Below are 27,956 nucleotides of genomic sequence, written 5' to 3'. Positions count from 1 at the left end.
CTCACAGCTGCTCACTGGGTTTGCCTCAGCTGAGACCCTCCTCTGACTGAATTTAGTGACAACAGAAATAGGTCAGGAAACTTCTTATGCCAAAGCCCTGAACCAGACATTGAATGAGCAGCTGTATGTGGCACTATGGCCTTAGAATTTCAGGTATGTTTCTCCTGATGGAATGATGTGGCAAAAATAATCATAGATTTTTACAAGCTTTCTTCAGCAATGGTGAACTTGGAAATATTGGAGTAGAAACAACAAGCCCAAGTTGAACAAGTAATTCATGTCAAAATTACAGCATCTCTTAGGAAATAAAAACCTAGAGCATGAGGTTCTACTGAAAATATTAGTTGATATTTATTAGCACACCATAGATAGTGTTGCCTTGTAGATTTCCTGCATTGTGTTTGGTGTTGATAGGTAAGATTGATTCTGCATTCTGCTGGGCTTGCTCTGTAGTCTTAGCAGATTGTATGGCTTCATTTTGTGAGTTTTCCACCTGCAAGAAAGACACATCTTTTATTGTCCTAAGTTGTTGTAGAAAATTTTAGTTACATGCACTTTGAGAAGACCACAACATACAAAGAAATGTGTAAAATAGATGTTTAGTATTAAAATGCTCTCAAAATTAAGCTTTTCCATTCTAAAGAGGATTACTGTATCTTTGATATGATAAGTACAAAAAGCACAAAAGAGCAAAAAACACTTGATGTAAAAATAACTGTATGTGAGCTCTGGGTTGACTGAGTATGTTTAAACAAATCTTGAAATCTGTTTTTTGCACGTCAGAAATTACTGTGAGTTCGTCTGTGATAATGGATGCAAAATTACAAAACAGGTCCTATTCACCTGTATTCGTATCTTCCAAAAAGTCAGCTCAGACTGTCCTACCTGTTCTCGTCTCACTGTAATTTCTGTAACAAGAGTCATTATTAAAAATCCTGTTGGCCTTTTTTGAAGCTCTGTGTAGAAATATACTTGTCCTATTTTGAAAATGTGTCATACTTTCTTCAGCTCTGATAACAAAAATGTTTCAAAGTGGCTCAGCCCCCCCAGGAAAGGGACTGCCAGTCTAAAGTGAATGAAAATTCATTTTGAACGGTTGAAAATTACTTGCACTTGTTGAAAATTACTTGTACTTGTGTACATTGCACTCCAACAGACATGTTGAGGATTGCTTTTCCTGGTGCACCCTCTTCAGCCATCTCCACAAAAGAATGTAGAAAAAAAGACATTCTCTCCTCCTGTGCTCCAGACTGCAGTCAGCTGTCACAGCTCACCCTCATTCGATATCTCAGCTTTGAAGCTCATTTGTTGTCTGTCACAGCAGCAGCACCTCCAGCAGCAGCTTGTGTGCAGAGGCAGTGATGGGGGGCTCACAGAAATAGCAAAGGAGCCATTACAATTGTTGTAATATTCTCCAAAATCCACATCTCAGTGACCAATCTGCAGATGTGTATTAGGCAGCATCCACTTACCATCATTTAAAGAACAGTATAGTGTTGGTCACATCTCTGAGTGCTGCAAGCACATCCTGCTTGGGATTTTCACCTTTCCCACGTGTGCAGAGGCAGCATGGAAATTTTCCCACACTATTGCCATCTTCCTGACTCTACACTAGGACTTTTCAGTGAAAGATTTATAGGCTGGAGCAGGAGGGGAGATGGACAGTCTTTAAAGAGGTTATCTACCTGACCTAGCTGTTTTCTCAGGAGACATCAAGTTGTGAAACAGAGAAACGTCTGGATTGCTTCTTAGCAGCATGAAAGCACTCACACCTCTTAAATGCTGTGTTCAACTTCTGCCACCTCTATAATGGGTGCAGAAAACTTCTTGAAATGGTAAAGGGCTTCAGTGATTTACTGAGAAGGAGATAGCCAAGGTCAGGGCGTGTAGTTTGACAGAGCAATACCTAGGACAAAGGCTGAAGGAAAAGAGAGGAACAGTTTGTCAGTTGAAATGGGTAAAAGTGAGTAGAAGAGGAGACATTCAGGATGAGCAATAGTGCACGTAGGTTGGCAGTGAGATGGATTAGTGTGTGGCTGTCAGCTGTAGGAAAGAGAGGCAGCACTAGCACTAGTCATTTTAAAGGCTAAAGGGGACATTTGAAAAAACGAGCAAGTCTGCAAGTGGAAGCCTCAATAAATCCTTTTCATCTCTAAATGCCATATTTCAGAGGTTATTGGACTTCCTCTGTGAACAAGTTATAAAAGTGGGCCTTTTTGGTACAGAATATTGTTCAAGGATGTTAAAAATTCAGTCTGATTTCTACCATCCTTCCTCATATTTTTTCCCAATCTCATTCTCCCTGATTTTCTTCCAAGTTTCTCATTTATTGTTTTGTCTCTTCTGCTTTCTCTTCCTTTGATTCATTTTTATTTATGTCATGTTACCTTTCCCTGTTTCTTTCCCACAAGGTTATGCTGTGTGCTTATCATATCTCCTACTCCTGAATAAGAAGTGATGAGTGGGAGGCTTAAGCTAAAACAGGTTACAGAGTTCTGCAGTGTTTGTTTGGAGCTTAAATGGGAAGAAGTACAGCACAGGTTCTAGCACAGCCTTCCTTTGCATCCTATCCCAGTGGGGTGAGCCTCCTAGAAAGAAAAATGCTCTCAGGCATGTATTGATGCTTGGAGATTGTGTTGATTGGAGATCTCTGATTTCTCAGCCCCCACAGCTCCGTATAACACTGATGTTATGCTAGAACAGAATCTTATAGAGCTGTCAGTGGGTTTAGTTGTGAAATATGAGGCTCTCACCTCTTGATTTAGGTCAGCACCAGAACTCCTGTAATGCAGCGTTGCTGTGCGCAAGAACCATGGCTGACTCTTCATAATAGCAGCTCATTCAAGAGCAGAAGGAAAGGTTGCTTCTCCTGTGCATTTACATTGTATTCTTATATTCTGTAAGTGCTAAAAAAAAAAGCGACAGGAGCACTTGTAATTTTCCCTGCTTTGTTCTTCTCTTTCCTTCCCAGCCGTCTTGGTGACAACAGCAGCAGTGGCAGATGGCATGCGGTGACACTGCCACAATGGAAGTAGTTAATGCTGTTAAATTTGCATGGTCCTTAGGGCAAAGATTAGGCCTTGTTTGTGTTTATACAAGACCTGTATTGAATGGGTTTGTTAGACCCTAGTGCTGTTACAATGAAATACTTGAAAACAAGCCGTCTGCGGCATGGTGATAGTGTCAAGGAATTGCCAGAAGCTGATTCACTGCACGTGGTTATGGATGGTGTGTCAACGTGGAGGGAAAAGTTGGCTTGGAAATGTGAGTGTGGGGTCTTACTCTGGCTGCTGAGGTGCCTTGGGGATCTGCACATAGAGGTTGAAGAGAAGGCAAGCTGTGAAGTTCTCAGGGTTCTCCTGTCCTTGATGGATTGAAATGGTTGTTGGCAGCCAGGCTGAGCACTCTGCCTACATGAGCAGGCCAAGGGCAGTGTGTATTCCATCAGCAGAAAAGAAAAAAAATGTCTTCTGTTGCTTCTGGAGAGGAAGGGAAGAAGGCAGGGGAAGGACACAATTTCCCCCGATTTCTAGTGTAAGGGAAATCTGGAAAGTGATTTAAGGCACCAACAGTACCTCACTGCCTGAGCCCATGTTGCAGGAGGTAAAAAAAATTGATTTTGGGGGAACTGTTTGCAACAGCTTGCAAGTAAAAACAGTATGTGACCTTTCAAGTTGGATGTTTCATGTTAGTATGTAATTATTATATAAGAAAGAGATTTCACAGAAAATGTAGCACTGATTGGAACATGGGTGAAATCTTGAAGGGGAACATAGAAAAATGGATTCAGGGTTAGCAGCTGATCTGAGCAGTCATATATACTTGCCACACATAGAAGCATTTCCTCCCTGAAGTAATAAAAGACCGTCAAGATGGAAAATGTCTCAGAGAGGATCCATTTTCTGGCAGCCCTGTAGGAAGGTGGTATGAGCATATAACGTATCACAGCAAGGGAAGGGCTACAAAAATAAGCTGAGCAGTTTGCATTGTCTCAGGCAAAGAAGAACAGACCTTTTCACTTCCTCCAGGGTATCAAGTAACAACTTGCAGACATCCATAGCCTGCCCTCACCGAGGTGAATATTTTAAAGTAGATTTAAAGTGAGTATCAAATATAAGTACTGTTCCTTTTCTATTATTAGAAGGCCAGAGTAAGCTTGTCTGCTATATAAGACTTCTTAAGAGAATATACTTTCCATTACCCAAAAGGTTATTTTTATGCCAAAAAGAAATGGCTATTTTTCCTAAAGGTCACTGCTTACAGAAATGCACAGGAATATGCCCATACCCAGTACTTGAGCGTAGAGTCTTAGGCACCTTCCTGATATTACATTTTTGACAGTGTAAAATTCACTTTCTACCTTCAAAGAGTTGTCAAACACCAGAGCTGAAAGAGGAAGTGAAATAGCTGACAAGCAGACTTCTTCAGGTGTGTTTTAATAGCTGGTGGTTGGCAAGATGGCTGTGCCATGGTTGGGTTTGAATACACAGCAGATATTGAGCTCCCAGCAGAGGGAAAATACCTAATAAAGATTTAGAGTCAGCTCTTGCCCACTCTAATTTATATTACTGTAATATTCAGTAAAGAAGGAAGTAATTTGTGGAGCAGCAAATATTCAGTGAAGATGTTTTGACTGAGCTGTCCTTATGCCTGTCTTGCAGGTAATCAAGAAAGGTCAGTTTTTGTTAAGTGGAAATACTTAAGCAATGAAGACATGTCAGATCTCTGGTCACTAAGCCTAACCAAGTATGACCTTTGAGCCAGAGAAGTTGGTTTTAGAGAGTGCAGTGAGATGTTAGCTCACCCTCTGCCAGGCTGCTCTGGCTTTCCCTTCACACCCTCATTTTGTTTTTGCCAGTTAACTTTTAATAGTCTTCAGACTGTAGCACCTATAACAGATCTGATTACAGCACAAATAGAAAGCAGCCTCAAGCCATTTACTTCTGCTTCTTCTATTTTCTTTTTTTGTGAGCTTTTTATTTCCTTTGGTGACCAGTTGATCACAAGTGCAGATGCTGTACATACTCTAAGAGGAAAAAGAGTAATGATAGGGAACTAGCAGAGAGATATGAAACATATCCCCTCACTACAAGAAAGACATGGAGGCCCTGGAGTGTGTCCAGAGAAGGGCAGTGGAACTGTGAGGGGTCTGGAGAACAAGTCTGGGAGTGGATGAGGGAGGTGGGAATGTTCAGTTTGGAGAAGAGGAGGCTCAGGGGAGACCTCATTGCTCTTTACAGCCACCTGAATAGAATTGTGGTGAGGTGGGAGTTGAGGTAGCAGTGATAGGATGAGAGGGAATGTCCTCAAGTTGTGCCAGGAGAGGTTCAGGTTGGATGTTAGGAATAATTTCTTCTCAGCAAGAGTGGTGAGGCAGTGGCACAGGCTGCCCAGGGAGGTGGTGGAGTCACTGTCCCTGGAGGTGTTCAGGAGCCGTGTGGATGTGGCACTGAGGGACGTGGTTTGTGGAGATGGGCTGATGGTTGGAGATCTTAGAGGCAACAAAATTCAGGGGTGGTGTTGGTGAGTTGGGTCAGCCAGTTTTGCAGTCCCAGCAAAAAATCAGGTTGCATACTGGTTCCTGTTACCCTGTCTTTTCCCGGGTATTAATCTTGGCATTGAGGAAGCGTGAGGTGAGCTGTAAGTCGAGCAAGGATCTGAGTTGGTTTCCTTCTTCCCACAACAGGTGGATGCTGCAGTGACACCAGAGGAGCGCCACCTCTCCAAGATGCAGCAGAACGGCTACGAGAACCCCACCTACAAGTTCTTTGAACAGATGCAGAATTAGGACACCACAGCAGCCTCATGAGTTGGACAGCAGAATGATTGCTTCACTGCCCATTGGTGTTCTGTTATAGAATAATATGGAGAGAAACAAAAACACTCTGTTTTATTATTTACTCATTATCGCCTTTTGACAGCTGTGCTGTAACACAAGTAGATGCCTGAACTTGAATTAATAAAATCAGTAATGTATTTTCTCTCTCTCTCTCTTTACATTTCAGTCTTTACACTACATTATTAATGAATGTTTTTTGTGAACTGTAAAGAGTTTAGCTGTATTTAACTAGTGCATGGATAGCTTCTCTTTCCCAATTATTTATCACGTAGCTCCTTAGCCAGTTGTATATTATTCTTGTGATTCGTGACAAAAATTAAGTCCTAATTGAAATATGCTTTAAGAATGGATGGGGGATGCTTTCTGTGTCTGTGGGGGTTAGCTGCTTCTCTTTGCCGCGCGTTCTTTTCTGATCACTATGCATTTTAAAGTAAAACGACATTTTTTAAGAAGTATTCCGGATGGGTTATTGAAATTCTTTTCCTCTGCAGTTGCATTTTATTGTACAGATTGTTGCTCCTGCTGTATTAGTGACGTAGAAATCATGGGAATACACGTTTGTTTCTTTGTGCCTGTTTTATGTGCACACTTTAGGCATTGGAAGGTAAACCTTATTTTCTTTTCCATGTATCTTTTTGATCTTAAAAAAAAAAAAAATATTAAAAAGAATCCCTGTTAATTGTGAGCACTTCTGGGGGGGAAAAGTGCCTGCTGGTCGAAAATTAACAGGGATCCTCTGCAGGATGATTGTACAGAACCATTGCTTATGAATTGATAGCTTTCTACACTGTGTTACATAAATAAATTAAGAAAAGAACTTCTGGGCGAGAGTTTTCTTTGGAGGCAGAAAATGTAGATTGTGAAAGACACTGAAGCAGGGAGACTCTGGGAGAGGGGTAGGGAGAGATGTTCCTGCATGGACAGCAGCACTCCTGGCCTGACTGATGTGGGGGAAACAGCAATGAGACTTGATAGGGGCAGAGGGGCATTGGTACACCTACCCTTATGGAACATGCTTTTTTTTCTCTCTCTCTCTCTCTCTCTCTCCTTTCTTTCAGTTTGTATAATAGTGTTTTAATATAAATAAATATGTCCCTGGAGGAGCCCCCCTGTACTGATGTGTTCCTGTGCGCAGAGAAGCAGCCTTCAGCACCAGCCTCCGGCCTTCAGGAGCAGCTTCCTGCCTCCTCCTCTATCCCCAGCAGCAGTGTGGCTGCAACCAGCCCAGCATTGTGCTGTAGCAGTAGATGGAGGCCCAGGAGAAGGAGAACAGTGCAGTCAGTCATTTTTTTCTCCAAAACACTATGCACAGCTGCACAGCTTGCCTGTTGCACGGCTGCCCTCTTGGTGCTGCCACCACTTCTGTTTGTGCAGGCAAAAGCCAGAGACAGGGCTTCTGCAACAGAAAGCTTATCCCAGCGCAGGGATGCATGGCCTCAGCTGTGTCCCCTCCAGTGTTACAGCTCTTGATGGCCACAGAAGCAGAGCACAGAGGGTATTTAAACCCCAGCTTGGCACCATCTGCCTATGGCCTGCTGGAAGCATAGCTGAGGATTTGCCCAGAGAAGCTGTGGTGCCCCATCCCTGCAGGTGCTCAAGGCCAGGTTGGGTGGGGCTCTGGGCAGCCTGAGCTGGTGGGAGGCAGCCCTGCCCATGGCAGGGGTTGGGGTGGGTGGGCTTTGAGTTCCCTTCCTACCCAACCCATTTTGTTATTCTGTGTCTCCCTTCATTCCCAGCCCTGCAGCACAGGCAGCAGGCAGTGCACACTGCCCCGCACTGCAGAGCCCACCTCTCTGGAGGGATGAGACCATTCCATTTAGTGAGACCACAGTGAACAGAGCCAGTGAGCTTCTAGGTGACCTTTGGGTAGCATGGAGCCCTCCAGGTGACCTTAGAGATCTGCTGGCAGAGTTGCAAGTTGAGCAATGGGGTAATGCCAAGAGGCGTGTGTTCTGTTAACAGAAGAGATAAATATTATTTCTCTTCAGAAAAAAAAATAAAGCAGGACTGAGGGGAGCCAGGAGTGAAGGCAAGATAATATCCAGGGGAGGACTCTTGGTAACCTATTTTGCCTGCAGGCCTGAGCCTCTTCTCCAGCATCACCTGTGGCATTCCTGTCCACAGTGAGAGCCATGTGGCTGCACATCTCAGTAAGAGGTAAGATCTCTTGCTTTAAAGCTGGACAGTTTAGGCCACACAGCAGGTGGTGGTGAGCAGGGGCCCGCAGGCACCGAGAAATCCACCAGAACCAGAAATGTTTTGTTTCACAAATTTTTGGGACAAGACTCTTGTTTGCCATCGTAGATCTTGTTACAGAGGTCCCACATGCCCCCTGGAAAGGACTGTGTAAGACTGCCTTCTGTGCACGTGTCTGCTATCACCAGAGAAGATCCAGCTTCAGGGGGAAGGCAGGACGTAATTCAATTTAGTGCAGTCTCATTAAAGGAGCATTATCAAAATTCCTTTCAGGAGAAGCTGGAGTAATCCCTAAGACGCAGAGGGCCACCAGCCTTTAAAGCAAATCCCACTTATAATACCATAATCCCATGCAACCCTGGTTAGAGAAAAATGATTCCAATAATAATAGACAGTTGGGTTTCATGGTGTGGGGTTACGTGGCTGATGAGACACCAGTGCTGCTCTTCCTGCTCATGGACCGACTTTTAATTAATCATAGCATTACTGCACTGATCAGGCAGTCAGTTTTTACAGTTCTCTCCACATAGGCACACTCTTGAAAGAAAGGCAATAAATACACGCCTTGACATGCACATAAAGCACAGGAAGCAAAGAACGTTCCTTAAACTTCAGCACTAACCCTCCTGCAGTTGCTGCAGGCCTGAAAGCAATTTATCACAGCTCCCAGGTAATAGCAGCAGCCTTTTGCCTGTCTCCAGCCATGCACGCTGCTTATTGTGGAAAGATTATATTAGAAGTGAATAAAAACAGCCTGACAGGCCCATAAAGCAGAGAGGCTGACAGGAAGGCAGCTGGGCACCTCGCTTCCAACACAGGATGGATGAGTATGAGCTGCTCTAGCAATAAGCTGAGCCATGGGCTGGGAGCAAAATTCCTCTCCCCACCCCTGAGGAAACAATGCTTGGGGGAAGAAAAAAATAAGTAAAATAAGCATATCCATGGCTGCTGATAGGAAAAGTTGGAAACAGGGTAGGGACTAGTTGTAGGCTGGAATCCATCGGTTGATTTGGGGCCAGGCATGCTGACTGCAGGATGATCAATGGAGAACACGGGGCTCCTCACACAGTCCTATCATCACCATCCTCCTTATATTTGCATTTACCAATGCAATTTTAGCACCATTACTGTGTGTGGCCTAGGAGCTTATCCTTGTTGTTTAAACAAATGGGTTTGTGGACGATGGGTGAGCTGCTGTTAAAATGCCTCCGGGCAGCAGGACTGAAAATACCATAATGACAGATGAGAATGGATGCAAACAGCGCTGCCCAGCGTCCTGCTGTGTTCTGCATAATTGTTCTGCAGGAGAACGGGAGAAGGGGATTGTCCTCACTCTGCCAGCAGCCCCGCGTCCTGCTGCAGCCCGCAGAACTCATCCCCACCTTTTGGCTCCATTCCTCAAAGGAGTCAGCGCTGAGCCTTTCCTGCAACTTCTCACAGCCCTGGGAAATTTAGTTGGCAGACTGCATGGGGAAATCCCTTAAGCTTCCAAATGTAAGTATAGGGATTTATTTAGAGGTAATAAAATATTCTGGCTTTAATTGGATTCTTAGTTAAGGCTGAATTTGGACATTGCATCAGTAAACGCGTGTCCTTAGCCTCCTGTGTCTCCTGCTCATTTCCTATGAGATGGCTCATGGGAGAAACACATCCAGAGCAGTTTCAAATAGAATATCACCGAAGTCAAAAGGCAGACATTCCTCTTTTGAAATGTTGCTAAAGAAAAAAATATATATATTAAAAAAAAAAAAAAAAAATAGATGGCATGGGACAAACCCCTCCTCAGGGACTGAGCAGCTGCTGCAGGAAGCAGAGCCTTGAAACAGCCACATTGATGCAGTGAGCTCTCAGCAGGATGTGATGGCAGCTGTGTTGAGTCCAGATTGAGCCCAGCTAACCAAGGTCAGTTGTACCCTGGTTTCTATCAGAAGTAGCGCAGCCAGCAGGAGCAAGGAAGCAATCGTCCCCCTGTACTCAGCTCTGGACAGGCCACACCTCAAGTTTTGTGTTCAGTTTTGGGCCCCTCACTACAAGAAAGACATTGAGGCCCTGAAGCATGTCCAGGGAAGGGAAACAAAGCTGAGGGGTCTGGAGAACAAGTCTGATGGGAGAGTGGCTGGGGGAACTGGGATTGTTCAGTCTGGAGGAGGCTCAGGGGAGACCTTATTGATCTCTACAGTCACCAGAAAAGAGACTGTAGTGAGGTAGGGTTGGCCTCTTCTCCCATGTAACAGTGATAGGACGAGAGGGAATGACCTCAAGTTGTGCCGGGGGAGGTTCAGATTGGATGTCAGGAACCATTTCTTCTCAACAAGAGCAGTGAGGCAGTGGCACAGGCTGCCCAGGGAGGTGGTGCAGTCACCGTCCCTGGAGGTGTTCAAGGGCCGTGTGGATGTGGCACTGAGGGACGTGGGCAGTGGGCATGGTGGGGATGGGCTGGTGGCTGGACTGGGTGATCTTAGAGGTCTTTTCCAACCTTTATGAATCTGTGATTTTGCGGTTGTTGACTGCCATACATGTCCCTCACAACACCTAAATATTGCTTCTGGCCAACACTCTGGGAGCACTTTTGTGCAGCATCCTTCTTCCATTTAATTAAGGTGAGGGGGTTGGGATAAACTAACAAAACTCCATTTTCACCTCATATCACTCTTCCCTAAAAGGCAGTGAGGAGAGAGCTCTGCACCCTTCCAGCCCCACACAGAACACAACCTGTGAGCAGCAGTGCTCCCTGCCAGGCAGAAGGAGGGAATAGAGCTCCTGCAGCAGCATTTGATCTCCAGAGCCCTTTGATAAAAAGCACCCTAGAAGGAAAAAATACTGAAGAAACTGGGTTTACTTTCCTTTTAACAAGCTTGGTCCTCATTCTGTTTTAATTAAAAGAAAAAAAGAGGAAAGAGGAAACTGGGGGGGGGATGGTGGGGGGAGGGAAAGTTGTGTTTCTGTGACACTCTGTGCCCAGACACCCTCTGGCATCAGGTCAGCCCTTCAAGCCCCCGGCCCACAGGGTGATGTGGGGAACCTGGTGCAGCCAGCCCCCAGCTGAGCTCTACTCACCATAGGGAGTGAGCAGCCACCATCTTCCTGAGGGTGTAGGGCCCCAGCAGGACCTCAGTGCAGTGGACAGAAGTCTCTGGTTTCTGCTGCATGGCACTACAATGACCAAAGCTCACCTACGCCAGCCCAGAACAGAGACAGCAGAAGAGTAGCAGAAGTGCAGAAATGGATATATGGTATTAGAACAAAGGCCCACTTAGCTCTGCCTCCTGGCAGAGGAAGGCTATAACAACAGGGTAAGTATGAAGTGCTGCTTTCCTCTGAAATTATACTTGCTGTGGCTCAGAATGCCTTAGCACCCCAGAGTTGGTGCTTTTATATTTAATTCTTTTCAGTCTTTTCTATTTAGCCGCTCTTAAGTGAGCATACAATTTAGCATTCTGAAACAGCCCCGCTACATATGTTGTGAAAAAACCTTCTAGCTTGTTTTGAGACTTCCACGTGATAGTTTGAAGTTCCCCAATTCCTGTACCAGAAGAAGCACTGAATTTGTCCTTCAGAACTGTTGGAGATTTCTTAGATATCCCCTGCAGTGTCCCTCTCAATCTCTGCCAGAACTCCCTGAGGGATGCCACTGATTGTGTATGGCAGCTGATGGAAATCAAACCCTGAGGTGTGCACGCTCAGTGTCCTCAGCACATGGTTGAAATAGAATCATGGAATCATCAGAGAATCACTTCAGTTGGAAGGGACCTTTCGAGGCCATCTGGTCCGACACCTCTGCAATGAACAGGAACACCACAGCTACATCAGGTTACTCAGAACCTGTCCAGCCTGATCGTGGATGTCTCCAGGGATGAAGCGTCCACCACCCCTTTGGGCAGCCTGTTCCACAGGCACATCCAGACCATGGCAGGGCAAGGTGGGGCCTGGAAGGATGCAGGCACATTGCACTGAGTGTGCTGAGTGTGCCCAGCCACTGCTACCGCCTTTGGCATTTCTTGGCATCTTATTGCAGAATCACAGTAGAGAGAGAGACATTAAAATAAAAGCCAGTGCTTTTAGGCATGTCTGAGAGTAAGCAGTCTTTAATTTGGTTGAATATACACCAGTCCTACAAGAGGACTGAATTATCATTCTAAGTGTGGCTTCTATCACAGAATACAATGCTTAAATGCAATGGTTAAACAACATAATGCAAATCAGAATTTATAGATTTATAGATTCCTCAGAGCTTTTCCTCAACCTTCTCTATCTTTTTGGCAATACTAACAAATGAGAATTCAGTATGATATTAGTTAAAGTTGCTGCTGACCTTATGGCTAAAGCTTTACAACATATATGCAGATTCAGCATTCAAATGTGAATTCTGGACAGAAGAGTACTCTCAGTACTGGGGCAGGTTAGTAAATGGGATTTTGGATTTCTCTCTGTAATATCATGTTAAAGAAGCATGTGAAAATCAAAATCTATTGGATGGCTCACTTGTCACAGCATAGCAGAAATGCTAAGTCAAGTCCTGAAGCAGTGATTTAGCACCTGGTGGGAAGGCAGGGCCAACCCAAGGGAGCTCAGGTGCAAGCAGTGCACTTGAGTGACCAGAAGGGGTAGAGCCAGAAGCTACTCCTTCCCAGACCTCATTTAAGGACAGGCAGTGGAGGTGAGGCTATCTTATCTCGAGATCCCTGCACACCTGAGGCTTCCCAAAGGGAAGCAGCTTTTTTTTCCTTTGTTTCTTCTTCCACAGCTGCTATATTTGGGCTTATCCTCACTTGCTGCAGCCTGGGACTCTCCTACCCTGCTGTCATTGCTGTGTTTTCCATCACATTATAGTGTTACACACAGTGTTGAAGCAGAAGAGTCTACATGTGCTGAGCCTCAGAGTGCAGTGAGGTGAATGGGCTCAGGGACAGTGAGCTGCCAGACACAGCTCACCCACCCTGCTGCCTCTAGCTGCACCTTGTTGACCTGCACATACCCGCTGCTCTTGCAGCAATGCCATAGGACAACAGCGGTGGATTCACCACTGCCCTTGGGATAGCAGAGCGATAAAGAGGCAATGAAAGCAGGTCCATCCCAGTCATACTGCAGGCAGACATGCTAAGGAAGCTGGGACCTTTTGTGCTGTCTTTCCTGAAGTGTAAGCTCAGCCCCATACCCATCTACTGGCTGGCATCCATTCACTGTACTGTAAATAAGAGATACAACTATTCACAACTTCAGCAAAAGAAGATTTTGTCTCACTGTGGTTTATATTTTCTAGTGATAAGCCCTGTGACAAAGGCCTTTCTTAGCATATGCGGCACAAGAGGGCTTGAGTTCTCACCTAGAGTGGTTTCAGACACTTTAATCCTGGCCTATGTAGTGAGATGGATGTTCCTCACCAGGGAGAGGACAGCATATGCCATCTGATAACATCCAGTTATATGAGGGTGGGAGGAATGAAAAAGAGTCTAAGAAGGTTGCTGTAAGGCAGTCATGAATTTGGGGTTGGGTTTTTCATCCAGATTTGGGTAGATGTGGTGTTCTATGTCAAAAATCTCTCACATAAAATAAACAAGGAGCAAAACCACCACTTCAGCTCTATTTTATGAGCAAAAGAGTAAATCTTGCACAATTTCTGGCAGAAGGAAGCATATAAACCTACTTTCTGGGGAGGATTTATTACCTTCCAGAAAGACAAGGCAGAGTCAGAGCTCTGAACCCCTGAGGATAGGGAATAAACACCCACATCCTCATTTTTCTTTCTGGCTTGCTCTGGAGGGCTTTCCACTCATTATCCTGACTTTTAGACTTCATCAGAGACTCAGGAGCCAAGCACATTAAAAAACCCTCACAGCTTTTATGTGCATCACTCTTCTATTGATCTGCTTAAAACCAGGAGCCCTGGCATACAGCTTTGATAGCCATGTGTGAAAGCTGTGCCATGTTTAGTTGAAAGAAGGAGCATTCTGCAGCATTAGCAGTCCTATGCATTCCAAACATGTGCTTGAGCAGTGCAAGATCCTGAGACTTCAATTTATTATGCATTCTTATCTGCCTCCTGGTTTCAGAATCTTGAAGATAAACTCACATCTCTCAGTTTTCAGCTGCAGTCGCTTGGACTGTGATGCTGTGGTGGAAGCAGGATATTTAGAGCTCCAGTCCATCACCAGCCCCATTGAAATTCCTAATGCTACTGAATCTGATAGAGCAGAAGATGACATTGCTCTCTTGGGATTATAAACTTGACATTAAAACAAACAGACAAAAAACATCAAAAACCTTCCTTGTCAGCAGAACCAGGGAGGTGATCATCCTCTGTTACTCGGCACTGGTGAGACCACACCTCGAGTGTTTTCAGTTTTGGGCCCCTCACTACAAGTCACTCGGGCCCTGGAGTGTGTCCAGAGAAGAGCAATAAATCTGTGAGGGGTCTGGAGAACAAGTTTGATGGAGAGCAGCTGGAGGTGCTCGGAATGTTCAGTCTGGAGAATAGGAGGCTCAGGGGAGACCTCACTGCTCTCTGTAACTATCTGAATGGAGGTTGTAGTGAGGTGGGAGTCAGCCTCTTCTCCCAGGTAGCAGTGATAGGATGAGAGGGAATGGCCTCAAGTTGTGCCACAGGAGGTTCAGGTTGGATATTAGGAACAATTTCTTCTCAGCAAGAGTGGTGAGGCAGTGGCACAGGCTGCCCAGGGAGGTGGTGGAGTCACTGTCCCTGGAGGTGTTCAGGAGCCGTGTGGATGTGGCACTGAGGGACGTGGTTTGTGGAGATGGGCTGATGGTTGGAGATCTTAGAGGCAACAAAATCCAGGCAGTAGGCGTGGTGGGGGTGGGCTGATGGTTGGATTAGGTCATCTCAGAGATCTTTTCCAACCTTAATGGCTCTGTGATTCTGTGGTTCCACAGCATGCTTGTGAAAGCAAATCTATTTAATGTTTGTAATCTTGGTAAGTTAGCATGACTAAAATACACACGTTGAAAATGTTATACCCATATGCAGGAAAGACACCAAGTGTCAGGAAGTTAGACTCAGAAGCAAGCATGAAAATTCAATTCAACCCCAGTAAATTCTCTTTCATAGCCCACAAGTATGCAAAGACAGAAATATAATCAAACAATTTATCCTGCTGGTTGAGAAGGAAGAAAGAAAATGCTGCTATTATTTCTATTTTGAAATAATTGGGAGTTGTTTGAGGTCTACAGATCTATGGCTTTATAAAATGCACAAGATTCTCATTAGCATAGACTCTTCCATTGATTATTTGAAATTAATTTAAATACACAACTCAGGAAATTTGGAAGTCCATAACAAAAATAAGCCTTGATTACACAGTCAACTATATTAAGAGTACACACTTGTAGATGCATCTCTATCAATCTATAATTACAATAAATACTAAATATATGCACTGTGTAGGCAAGCCAGTGTTAGCTGAATGGCATTTTAAATGGCTCCATATGCTTTTGACTAAATTACTTTGTAAATGTGCACAATAAAGTCCTCAAGATCTTGCTACTGCATAACATCTTCTTTGTTTTTGCAGTGATGCGGACTATTACACATTCAAGAACAAACTCCAGTTCTATTTACAACACACAAAACCTTGGGTTTATTTAGACTTCTGCTTTGATTATTTTTTTTTCTGACTTGGCTGTAGACAGCATAAGCTATAAACTCTCCCAAAATGTCCTTTATTCTTCCCTGTTCTGTTGGAAACTAGCTGGTCTAAAATTGGTGCTTCTTCAATAATAAATTATTGGACCTCAGTGAGCACTGTTAACCTTTCCTTATCTATAAGCAGAGGTTTTGATTACTGCAAAAGAAGGCAAGGTGTTGTCTCTGCAAACACTTCACATTTTTCGTTTTGTGCCTCTTTTAGTTTGAGAATGCTCAGCCCAGCACAAGCAGTAAAGAGTCTGAGTGAATGACAAGGAGCCGTGTTAGCAGCAGCTGGGAGCACATGGGTCTCAGTATTGCTAAAGCAATGTAAGCTCTTCCAGGGTTGAATTAGACAGAGCTGTTCAAGCAACTGGAAAAGAAAGGAGGGGAACCATGAAATATAAAAGCAGGAAATGAGTGCTGAGATGCATAGGAAACTTCATGCTTCTGCTTTTGATGAAGAGAAAGCTGGTGAGACATCTGGCTCAGCCTACCTTAGCAATTAATGCAGTGTAATAAGTGTGGATGTGCTGATCAAAGCATTTGGTCCTGAGGCATCATGTGTTCTTATTGCAAATCAAGTTCAAGGTGTTTATTTCAGTGTCTATAATCCAGCCCCCAGGGCTAAACAACCCAATTGCACATACGGTATGAAGCACTTTCAGAAGCTGAGTGACCCCACCAAACCCTGCCTCCCCCCCTTGAAGCCCCTTCCTGAAAGCACCACGCTGTCCTTTGGTCTGTCTGCTGTTAATGTGTTACTGCTCATATCATTTTGTATACACATCATCTCCCTTTTGAAGCTTACTGCCAGAAAACTTCAATTTCTGTCCTTCCTGAGTGGCACAAGGCTGGACTTAGTGTCCTCCTCCATCATTTTCAGGCAGTGTGACCTGCAAGTGGCCGAAGGCAGGAGCTAAACTTGTTGTGATGGTAGGTGAACATCTGACATCAATCATCCTGACTGTGCGTTCACTAAGGATGAGGGCAGGTCAGATTTCCTCTCAGGAAAGCATTGTACTGAGACTGACCAGGGAATGGGGACTTGTGGGGACATGTCACCTTTGGGGTGCCGAGTCAACATCCAGCTTTTTTGTGTGGGATAGGCTACAGTCAAGGCCATCGATTTTGAGTGAAGACCGGCACCCTGTGTCACCTTTTGGGATCTCCTCCCTGGGATCAGAGGAGCTACTGCCCCTGGGCATTTCTCCATGTAAGTCTTGCTAGTTAGCCATTACCCAGTTTGAAGCAGGCAAAACTATCTTTAATACATCAAATCACTGAGAAACAAACATACCAGTGGGGCAAATGGAGGATCTCAGGGTTTTTTTCAAATCCCCACATTACAGTTCTTAATGAAAACACTGAAGTCAATACAATTTCTTTTTCAGGTGTGAGACAATCAGTCCTTCTTGTTTTCTCCTCCTCTCCCTTTCCACCCCTCCTTCCCACTCTGTAAGAAATGTTAGCACCACTCTTGTAATGCCAAGGGATACCTCAGATGTTCCTGTCTTCTGGGTGGAACAAGTTAAATACAGTTCAACCAAAAGTCAGCTCAGCAGGAATATAGACTTGGTTTTGCCTGACAAACAGATTTTTTTTTACCCTTTGGACTGCTCATGAAAACTACATTCCCCATCTAACAAGCATGCAGAGCCAATCTCTGAATTCACCACGCACACCACTAAAAAGCCTAAGTTGGACTAGGTCTTCTTATTTCCATTCCAGCCATGTGAGTCTAGGCCAAGCAGTCTGTCATTGCTTTAATGCTTTACAACATGCATTTTTGTCAAGAGGTCAGTGGAATCAAGTAAAGGAGTCATCTCAATCCCAAATGTATACATTTGGCTGCAGAAATCGCACGCTTAACTGGATCAGCATTGACTAAATAAGAGAGAAGACAGCTATTGTGGTAGGATAAAGGGCTGTATTTGTTATAAAACTTCTCATGGCAGCACAAATGATAAAGATACTAGTTGGGGAGCTATAACTTTGGCCTGAAACAATTATTTCTGTCCAGCCTCTGTATTTCTCTTGCATACTTTTGTCTACAATGAAGGCATCTGCTTCTGAGCTGCCTCTCCCCTGATCATTGTGGGCCTTATGGACCCAGTCTGTGTAGGTGTAGCCCACAGCTACCTCTAAAATGAGGTAAGATGAAACAGAATAATGAAGGTTGTTAAATGAAGGGGTCACTAGCTCTACAGCAGGGTTTAGAATTCTCTGGTTTAGAATTGGGAGCAAGAGTAACAAGTTAGAGCAAAGTAGCTAGCAAAGAAACTCTGTAAAACAAGAATAAATGTATTATGCCTTTCTCAGCCAAAAAGAACCCCATCTGGTAAACTTAATGGCAGAAGAGTCTAGTTCTAGGAAGGCTACAAGAAAGAAGGGGACAGATTGTTAAGCAGGGTCTGCTGTGATAGGACAAAGGAAAAAAAGAAAAAAGCATGTATTCCTACAAGCACCAGTTTAAAGTCTTTTTCTCAAAATACCTGGAGAGTAAGGATATTTTTAAAGCTTCTGGTGACTGTCTCAGAAAGCTTCACCTGACAATTAACATTTATTGGTGCAAGACAGCAACATTTTCTCCTTTTCCATTCTGACTGTGAAACACCACCCTTACCTGTACGCCTACAGACTACTAATTAGACAGATGGCATGTGGGTGCTGCTTATCACACTGGAGAAGAAATCGTAGCACACAAGGTTCAGGGTACAAATTAGGAGTTTGGCTGTCCTATGTACACTCTGTGGGCAATGAGACAGAGCTTCAAGGGATGCATCAGTAAAGCTGGACTTGATGAACCCCCACTGCAGCGGAGATTAGATCCCAAGCTTTCCCAGGGAATCACAGTCTCTGCACCAGCTGTCTGCAGGCACAGAGCATCACAGGTCCTGGGTCCCTCAGAAATAATTCTATCTCAACTAAATAATAGCTGTGTTTTAGAAATACAGAAAGAGAATTGCCAGTTTTTGTAGAATATGTGCAAAATGGTATAAAGATTAAGATGCTAGAGTGGGAAGAAGGGGCAGGAGAAACAAAGACAGTGCTCAAGCTGACTACCAGTCTGCTGCTGGAAGTGCCAGTAGGAGTCTTCCTTCTTCCCAGGGAACCAGAGAGGCCTAGACAGGCTTAAGCAGAGGGTCCAGATAAATCTCATTATGTTCAGCAAGCCAAGCACAAGGTGCTGCGCCTGGGTTGTGGCAACCCCCACTATCAGTACAACCAGGGAGATATACGAATAGAGCACAGCCCTGCAGAAAAGGAGTTGGGGGTACTGACGGATGGCAAAGCTGGACGTGAGCCAGCAATGTGGCCTCACCAGAAAGCCAACCATATCCTGGGCTGCATCCAAAGAAACATAGCCAGCAGGGCAAGGGACATTATCCTTCCCCTCTAGTCTGTGCTGGTGAGACCTCACCTTTGGTACTGCATCTCTCAGTACAGGAGAAACGTGGACCTATTGGAATGTATCCAGAGCAGGGCCAGAAAAATGATCCAAGGAATGGAACACCTACCCTTTGAGGACAGGCTAAGAGAGCTGGGGTTGTTCAGCTTGGAGAAGGCTTCGGGGAGATCTAAGAGCAGCCTTTCAGTATCTAAAGGAGGGCTGTAAAAAAAGAAGGGGACAGACTCTTCAGCAAGGTCTGTTATGATAGGTCGAGGAGAAATGGTTTCAAACTAGAAGAGAGGAGATTTAGACTGCATATAAGAATAAGGTTTTTTACAATAAGGGTGGTGAAGTACTGGAACAGGTTGCCCAGAGAGGCGGTGGATGCCCCATCCCTGCAGACACTTAAGGTCAGGCTGGACAGGGCTCTGAGTAACCTGATCTATCTGTAGGCGTTCCTGTTCATTGCAGGAAAATCGAAGGAAATGGACTTCAAAACGTCCCTTCCAACTCAAGTAATTCTATGACAACTCCAATTCTCTCTGTGAAGAGAAACAGAAGCGGAGAAGAAACCACTGAGATTAAGTTGCAGTTCCCTGGACACCTCAGCTAGCTGATTTCCCACAACAATGTTGAGTATTACAAATGATTTTGCCTGCTCTACCAGTACACATCAACCAGTGTGTGCTGTGTAGGTGTGTGGAGAGAGGCCCATGGGGCAAAGCACACCAAAACACAGCTGGAAAAGAAGTATGTCTAAGGCATACACATTCTGCTGCCCATTTTCTTAGAGGAAAAACTTCAGATTAACACACCTCAAATCAACATTAATATTTAAGCTATGAAATGGTTGCATATGACAACTTTCAGAAACTTCAGTAAAGAGACAGACAAAAAATAAATGAAACATGCACCACTATCAGCATACCACAGTTCTGTTTTTAACCTCTTAAAAATGTATTTACACATCCCATACGTTAGCTATATACTCTCCTCCTAATTCTAACAAGCCAGCAATCTTCCCCATCATATGGAATATAGAATCATGCCATCCTTAGAATTGGAAGGGACCTTTAAAGATCGTGTAGAGAGTTCATCAACTGTTCAGTAAAAGCAAAGGAAGCTACATTAGGAGAGGCCTTGGGATGAGGTATGTGAGGGCTTTCAAAGCCATTACAGACTGCTATATCCACCACCTTGTTCACAGCTGGAGCTCAAGGGCACTCGCTGAATCCCATGGGCCATTAGCCCCAGACAGGCAAAAGCAAGTGCTTGTCCACACTGCGAGCAGCCAGCCTCACTCAGTGCCTCAGGAGCTCCTGGAGACAGTCTCTACATCCACAAAAGGGGCTAGACAAATTCATCAGTAACAGGTCCATAGATAAATACCAAATGGACCTGATGAGGATGTAGGCTCTTACAGCCCAAACACAGTGCCTGGGAACATGGGGAGTGTGAAGAGGAAGGACTGCCACTGGTAGCTGGGCTCACACGCCCTCTGTAAATGGCATCTCCTGCTGGCTCTGTCAGAGCTAATATGCTGGGCAGCCAAGATAGTCCATTAATCCAATTCAGCAGGGCATTTGTCATGTTACAAATAACCTTCTGAATAAGTATGGAAAAAAACCACAAAACCTTCCATGTGACTGCAGAAAGCATGAGAGGTAAAGACAGCATTTGCACTCCTGGGAATTTGAGCAGCACTGGCCACCTCAGGAGCTCGTTAATTACACTGTTAAGCCCAGTGCCCCCAGGGGCTCTCCACAGCCAGCTAGTGCTGGAGGAACATTGGGGTAGTAATATTTCAGGTAGGTTGACAGCAGAGATCACTGGCAGGGTCATTTTGCTGCTCTTCTCTTTTGCTCTAGGTGTACTAGAAAATGAATATGAGAATTCAAATGATAGCAATTCTGGAGCAGGAGAAGGAAGTGAAACAGAAGAACAACACTGCAGAGCTGACGAGGAAGAAATTCTGGCCAGAAGTTAGATGTATGCACTTCAATGTCTTCATCAGTGATCAGAACTCTGGGAGCTATAAACACCATTTGGTAACACTGAAGACTGGGGACCAACTGCTGAACCCCACTGCAGATGAGTTTTGCAAGGCTAAAGCTTAGACACGTGGTTTCATGGGCAATATTGGTGATAGGAGGACAATTGAACTAGATGATCTTAGAGGTCTTTTCCAACCTTATTGATTCTGACTCTATGAAATGAACCAGTCTCCAAATATAAGGTATGAGGAGGACCTACTTTCTTTGCTTGCACCCCTTTTTCTCATCACTTACCTCTGTGACATAACCAGCTATACTCATCTTGACACATGCTCGTGTTTGCATGCTTCCTGCTCCTTTTTTACCTATAGGTGCTTTCTCACACTAAAGAATCTTTCAGACATGGGAATACCTGTTTTATACCTGTAATGCCATGATCAGATGGAAAGTACCATGATAATAGCAAGGTAGCAGAGTCTTTGGCTACAGCAAATGAGAACAAGCTGAAATGCAGCAGCCATGGATGCAAAAATGGAGAAAAGAGCTGCTTATCTTCAGAAGGCCTCAGGTAGGCAGGGATCTCCAGACGAGATATCGTCACATCCACAGCCAGCCCTTAAATGAGGTCTGGGAAGGGGTGGACCCTGGCTCTACCCCTTCCGGTGGAGCGTGCTCCTGAGCTCCCCTAGGTTGGCCCTGCCTTCCCACCAGGTGCTAAATCACTGCTTCAGGCCGTGGCTTAGCATTTCTGCTACTATACCATTGCTATAGTACTGTGGCATTCAAATCCCAGCTAGGACACGTACGTTATGGTGGGATTTGTAGTGAAAAGGAATAAGGTAGATTTGCAAAAAGAGTACAAAGGAAATATCTTGGGCTTTTTGTCAGCTACAGGTCATTTTGCTGGTGCTACCTAAAGCCAGTAGGATGCTACACCTGCAGGTACTAGGTAACAGCCAGGAGCTAACTCTCTTCTCTTCTAGGTGGATTTATCAGCGGAGCTTTCTGGTCCCAAGAGAAGATGTGGAAGCTATAAGCCTCACGGAAGGAATAGCAGGCAATTGCTCAAGAGGCCTATGGAAAGTTAATTCCTTACTAGTCTTTCAGACTTCTCTCCCTTTCCTGCCACCCAAGGAGGCATTGGTTGTTCCATCAGCAAGGATACTGGAGCTGCTGTGCAGACACCACCATGCAAACCAGAAATAAGTATGGAAAAAGGCTTGCTGGACTGTTGGATTCTTCCCTCTATCTGGAAAAAATAATTTAATACTTGATCATTACATAAAAGCTCATTTTAAAATCCTATAGCCAAATCCTATGACTTAACCCAGTAATTTTCCTCTGAGCTTTTCTGGGAGGAGGAGGGTAGAGGTTAAGTCGGGCTGTACTCCGCTCTCTTTCACTCTGCACTTTCTCCTCACCTCCCACTATGCTGGGCACTGTGACCATGTAGCTGTCCCCTGCTTTTGCCTACTTATACACACAGCCTGACCTCCCCTGGGTTTCAATTCTTTTGTCTTCTATGGCTTTTACAATGCTGATAATATAAAACCCTGAAAAAAAAAAAAAAAGAAAAAAAAGAAAGCTCTCACTAGTGTAAAACTGGAATGAAGCAACTGCATGCAAAAAAAAAAATGGGAGGCAAAGAAACAAAAATGCCACCTTATCTTTACAGTCTACCTCCATAGAGAGCTCTAGTACACCTTGCCTCCAATAACCTGTGCCTTAAGCATGCATGGTAGGGAATTTACCAAGATGCCACTGCTGTACAGTCTCTGCAACACTCACAATAGGACCCAGCTACTCCTTTTGCTCATCCCTTAGAAATTTGATGTTCTCCCGAGGGTAGGCAGCAGTTACCGCACTGTCACAGGAAACCAGAACCTCTGCTGCACGCTGGTACAATTGCCTGGAGCAGACAGAGAACATTGCTGCATGTCTTTTCTTGCAGAACCTTTCATAAGGCTTACTATGAACTGCCATGGGTAGTCAACGCTATAAAACCCCTTGGCATCTGGGGCAGGGAGGGAGGAGGGGATGACAGGATAATGAGGGAGAATTGCAGGAACAGAACTGTAAAATGGCACAGTAGTTTCTCACCCCACTGCCAGAGGAGAGCAGAGGCTACTGAGAAAAGGAGGGCCATTTGCTGACTGAAGAGAGCATCATGTTCTGGGCAGATATGTGCACTTCATCCACTATGGGTTAGACAAGGACTATGGCTGGCAGGACAGCAGCAGTAGATCTATCATCCTTTATTCTCATCCAGTGGCACAGTATCCTCATGCAAACAGCCCCCCACACTGCTGTTTGGTTTTAGTGGCTTTTTTTTTATTTGTTTATTTATTTAGTTTTGAAAGGAATTGCACAGCAATAATCTCAGGCATTTGCACCAGGAGCAGTAGTTAATCATAGAATTGCAGGGGTTGGACCTCAAGAGATCATAGAGTCCAACCCTATTGCTAAAGCAGGTACCCTACAATAGGTCACACTGGTAGGCATCCAGATGGGTCTTGAATATCCCCACAGAAGGAGATTCTGCAGCTTCTCTGGGCAACATGTTCTAGTGCTCTGTCACTCCTACCATAAAGAAGTTCTTCTGCATGTTAGTACAAAACTTCCCGTGTTCAAGTTTTAGGCCATTACTCCTTGTCCTTTCACTGTACACCACCAAGAAGAGCCTGGCTTCATACATTTGCCTCCTATCTCCCTACTTATAAAGGTTTATCAGATTCCCCTCAATCTTCTTTTCCTGAACAGAAGAGGAACAGACCCAGGTTATTCAGCCTTTCCTCATACAGGACATGCTCCAGGCCCTTAATCACCTTTGTAGCCCTCCACTGGACTCCCTCCAGGAGATCCCTGTGTTCTTTGAACTGGAGAGCCCAGAACTGGACACAGTAATCTAAACGTGGCCTCACCAAGGCAGAGCAGCGGGGGGAGAATAATTTCCATCAACCTGCTGGCCAAGCAGGATCAGAGAATCAACAAGATTGGAAAAGACCTCTAAAATCTTCCATGCCAATTGTCCACCCATCACCAATATTTCCCACTAAAACACATCCCTCAGTACAGCATCTAAACATTCCTTGAACAAATCCACAGATGGTGACTCCACCACCTCCCTAGGCAGCCCATTCCAACACCTGACCACTCTCTCAGAGAAGAAGTATTTGAGGCCATATCCTCTCATCCTATTGCTAGTTACATGGGAGAAGAAAGTGATTCCCACCTCACCACAATCTTTCTTCAGAGGATGGTAGAGAACAGTAAGGTCTCCCTTGAGCCTTTTCCTCTCCAGACTAGACAATCCCAACTCCCTCAACCACTCTTCACAAGACTTGTGCTCCAGACCCCACACCAGCTTTGTCGCCCTTCTCTGGAAGTACTCCAAGGCCTCAATGTCTTGAGGGGCCCAAAACTGAACACAGTACTCAAGGTGTGGTTTCACCAGGGCTGAGTACAGAGGGATGATCACTTCTCTGCTCCTGCTGGCAACACTGTTTCTGACACAAGCTAGGATGACATTGACCCTCTTGGCCACCTAGGCATGCTGCTGGCTCATGTTCAGTTGAGTAACTGTCGACAGCCCCAGGTCCATTTCCTTCACACAGTCTTCCAGTCACTCTGCCCCAAGCCTGTGGTATTGCCTGAGGTTGTTGCTGACAAAGTGCAGGACCCAGCACTTGGTCTTATTGAACCTCATCCCAGTGGCCTCTGCCCAACGATTCAGCCCGTCCAGATCCCTCTGTAGGGCCAACCTTCCCCCAGGCAGATCAACACTTCCTCCCACCTCAGAGTCATCTTTAAACTTACTGAGGGTGCACTCAATCCCCTCATCCAGGTCATCAGTAAAGATATTGAATAGGACAGACCCCAATATCAACCCCTGAATGAACAGGGGGTTCTGCCCCCTGGGGAACACCACTCATGATCAGTTGCCAGCTACATGTGACTCCATTTACCACCATTCTCTGGGCCTGCCCTTCCAGCCAGTTCTTTACCCAGGAAAGACTGTATCTGCTCAAGCCACGGGCTGCCAGCTTCTCCAGGAGAATACTGTGCAAGGCTTTGATGAAGGTTAGGTAGACTATGTCAACAGCCTTTCCCTAATCCACCAGATGGGTCAGTTGTTCATAGAAGGAGATCAGGTTGATCAAGCAGGAGCTGCCTTTTATGAACCCATGCTGGCTAGGCCTGATCCCTTGGTTGTCCTGCACATGCTGTATGATCTCCTTCAAGATGATCTGCTCCATAACCTTTCCTGGCATCAAGGTCAAGCTGACAGGTCTGTAGTTTCCTGGATCCTCTTTACCACCTTTCTTGTAGATGGAAATACACTGGCAAGCCTCCACCCCTCTGGGACTTCTCTGGTTAACCAGGAATGCTGATAGAAAGCAGATTAGCTATCACCTCCACCAGTTCTTTCAGCACCTCAGGTGGACACCATCTAGCCCTGTGGACTTGTCACAGTCCAGGTGGAAGCAGTAGGTCTCTGTTTCCATCTGAATCATGGAGGGTTTATTCTGCTCCCCATCCAAGACTTCCAGTCAGGGTATAGAGTACTTTGAGGATAACTGGTCTGACTTTTAAAGGCAGATGTAAAGAAGGCTCAGTCTATTCCTCATCCTCAGTGGTAACATTCCTCGCTGCATCCAGTAAGGCACGAAGATTCTCCTTAGCCCTTCTCTTACTGTTAAAATATTTGTAAATTTTTTTTTTTTTGTTCTCTGTTATTCCAATGTCCATGTTGAGTTCAAGCTGGGCTTTTGTCTTTCTAATTTTTCTCCCTGCACATTCTAACAACTTCTTTGAACTCTCATTGAGTTGCCTATCCCTTCCTCCACAGGAAGATTGTCTTTTTCTCCTGGAGCCTCAGGAAAAGCTCCCTGTTCATCCACACCGGTTGTCTTCCTCACCAGCTCATCCTGTGGCATAGGGGGATAGCCTGCTCCTGCACCTTTAAGAATTCCTTCTTGAGGAGCAACCAGCCCTCCTGGACCCCTTTACCCTTCAGGGCTGAATCCCAAGGAACTCTCTCACCAGCACCCTGAACAGTTCAAAGTCTACCCTCCAGATGTCCAAGGTAGCAGTTTTGCTGCCTCCCAACCTGACTTCACCAAGAATCAAGAACTGTACCATTTTGTGGTCACTTTGCCCAAGACAATTCCCAGCCTTCACATCCCCCACCAGCCCTTCTCTATGAACAACAGGTCTAGCAGGGTACCTTCCCTGGTAGGCTCTCTTACCAGTTGTGTCAGAAAGTTATCTTCCATACGCTCTAGAAACTGCCTAGACTGCTTCTTCTGCACTGTGTTGTATTCCCAGCATATATCAGGGACATTGAAGTCCCCCTTGAGAACAAGGACTGGCAATCACACAACTTTTGCAGCTATTCAAAGAATGCCTCATCTGTCTGTTTATCCTGGTTAGGCAGTCTATAACAGAGCCCCACCAGAATGTCTGCTTTGTTAGCCCTCCCCCTGATCCCTGCCCGTACAGACTCAACCTTACCATTTCTAGCCCAAGCTCAACAGCATCAAAGCACTCTATAACATAAAGAGCCACATCACCTCCCTCCTTCTTTGCCTGTTGTATGGGAACTATTGAATCACAGTCTGAACCTCTGATTAATCACCTGTGGCAAGCAATGAGTCAGCCACAGGAGCACAGGTGAAGACAATTCACCTGTGTAACCAGAAGGGGGGGAGCTAACAGCCCCAGTCCCCTGAAGTCCTTTCTGATAGTCCTCAGGCTTCTCTCAGTGACTTCAAGACTGCCGGCCTGAACTACCAGTAAAGGACAACAATCAGAGGGGTGTATCACACAAGGCAGTTTCCCAGAATTATCCCTGGCCTGGTCCATGCAGTCAACACCCCTCCCTGTGGTACATTGGTCCTTCCTGGCCAGGGTAGCCTGGAGGTGTGGAGAAGACCGCCTCAACAACCTCATGGGTGGACCTCACATCGCATCCTCATTCACCGCTCCCTCAGATTCCAGAGCCTCAAACCTGTTATGTAGGGGCACCCGGGGAACCAAGGCACCTCGGGATGAGGGCTGCCTGGGATGCTGCACAAACTGCCCCATTGCTGTTCGTGCTGCTCCTGCTCCGCCTCCACGACATCACAATGCCGCCGCCATACAGAGGACAATGGCGCCCTGAGCTGCTCCTTGACATGGTGGCCCTTCAGCCAGCTGAGGCCATTCCCTGCTTTGGCGCGGAATGTGTCTGCTCCAGAGCTGATTACCGTGCTGGAAAAAAAAAAAAAAAAAAAAAAAAAGCCTATTTTCCCATTGGCCTTCTTGTCCACAAGGACACACTGCTGGCTCATGGCCAACCTGCTGTCCACCAGGACACCAAGGTCCTTCTCTGCAGAGCTCCTTTCCAGCAGGTCAGACCCTAACCTGTACTGATGCATGCATTTATTCTTCCCCAGGTGCAGAGCTCAGCACTTGCTCTTGTTAAACCCCATCAGGTTCCTCCCTACCCAACTCTACAGCCTGTCCAGGATTTGCTGAATGGTAGCACAGCCTTCTGGTGTGTCAGCCATTCCTCCCAGCTTTGTATCATCAGCAGGCTTACTAAAGGTGGACTCTGTCCCTTCATCCAGGTCACTGGTGAAGATGTTGAATGAGGCCGGACCCAGCACTGACCATAGGGAACACTACTAATTACAGGTCTCCAACCAGCCTCTGCATTGCTGATGACAACCCTTTGAGTTCTGCCAGTCAGTCAGGTTTCAATCCACCTTACTCATCTGTCCCACACTTCTTCAGTTTCATAACAAGGATGTTGTGGGAGAAGGTGTCAAATGCCTTGCTAAAGTCAAGGTACACAACATCCACTGCTCTCCCCACCAGTGATGACATCATAGTGATGATCTACCCAGCCAG

At 45.4% G+C, this 27,956-nt stretch overlaps 1 protein-coding gene and 1 long non-coding RNA gene across 3 annotated transcripts in view; one reads left to right on the top strand and one right to left on the bottom strand.

Annotated features, from left to right (window-relative positions):
• The window catches only part of APP (amyloid beta precursor protein), a 202,401-nt gene extending 195,745 nt beyond the window's left edge, over window positions 1-6,656 (top strand). For both annotated transcript variants that reach the window (XM_090121406.1, XM_031612471.2), the window contains one exon: window positions 5,687-6,656. In XM_090121406.1, the coding sequence (XP_089977532.1) occupies window positions 5,687-5,788 (102 nt within the window). In that variant the 3' untranslated portion in view covers window positions 5,789-6,656. The remainder of the gene's footprint in view (window positions 1-5,686) is intronic.
• On the bottom strand, window positions 170-27,815 carry LOC149919925 (uncharacterized). Its single transcript, XR_016458921.1, has 3 exons — window positions 27,402-27,815; window positions 26,954-27,314; window positions 170-493 (listed from the first exon to the last, which is right to left on the bottom strand). It is a non-coding gene; the product is annotated as an uncharacterized LOC149919925 (long non-coding RNA).
• Between the last annotated feature and the right edge of the window lie 141 nt (window positions 27,816-27,956).

Source organism: Phasianus colchicus, chromosome 1, assembly GCF_987193195.1.
Source record: "Phasianus colchicus chromosome 1, bPhaCol1.hap1.1, whole genome shotgun sequence".
NCBI lineage: Eukaryota > Metazoa > Chordata > Aves > Galliformes > Phasianidae > Phasianus > Phasianus colchicus.
The sequence above is the reverse complement of the archived record's forward strand: the minus strand, read 5'-3'. Positions and strand labels throughout refer to the sequence as shown.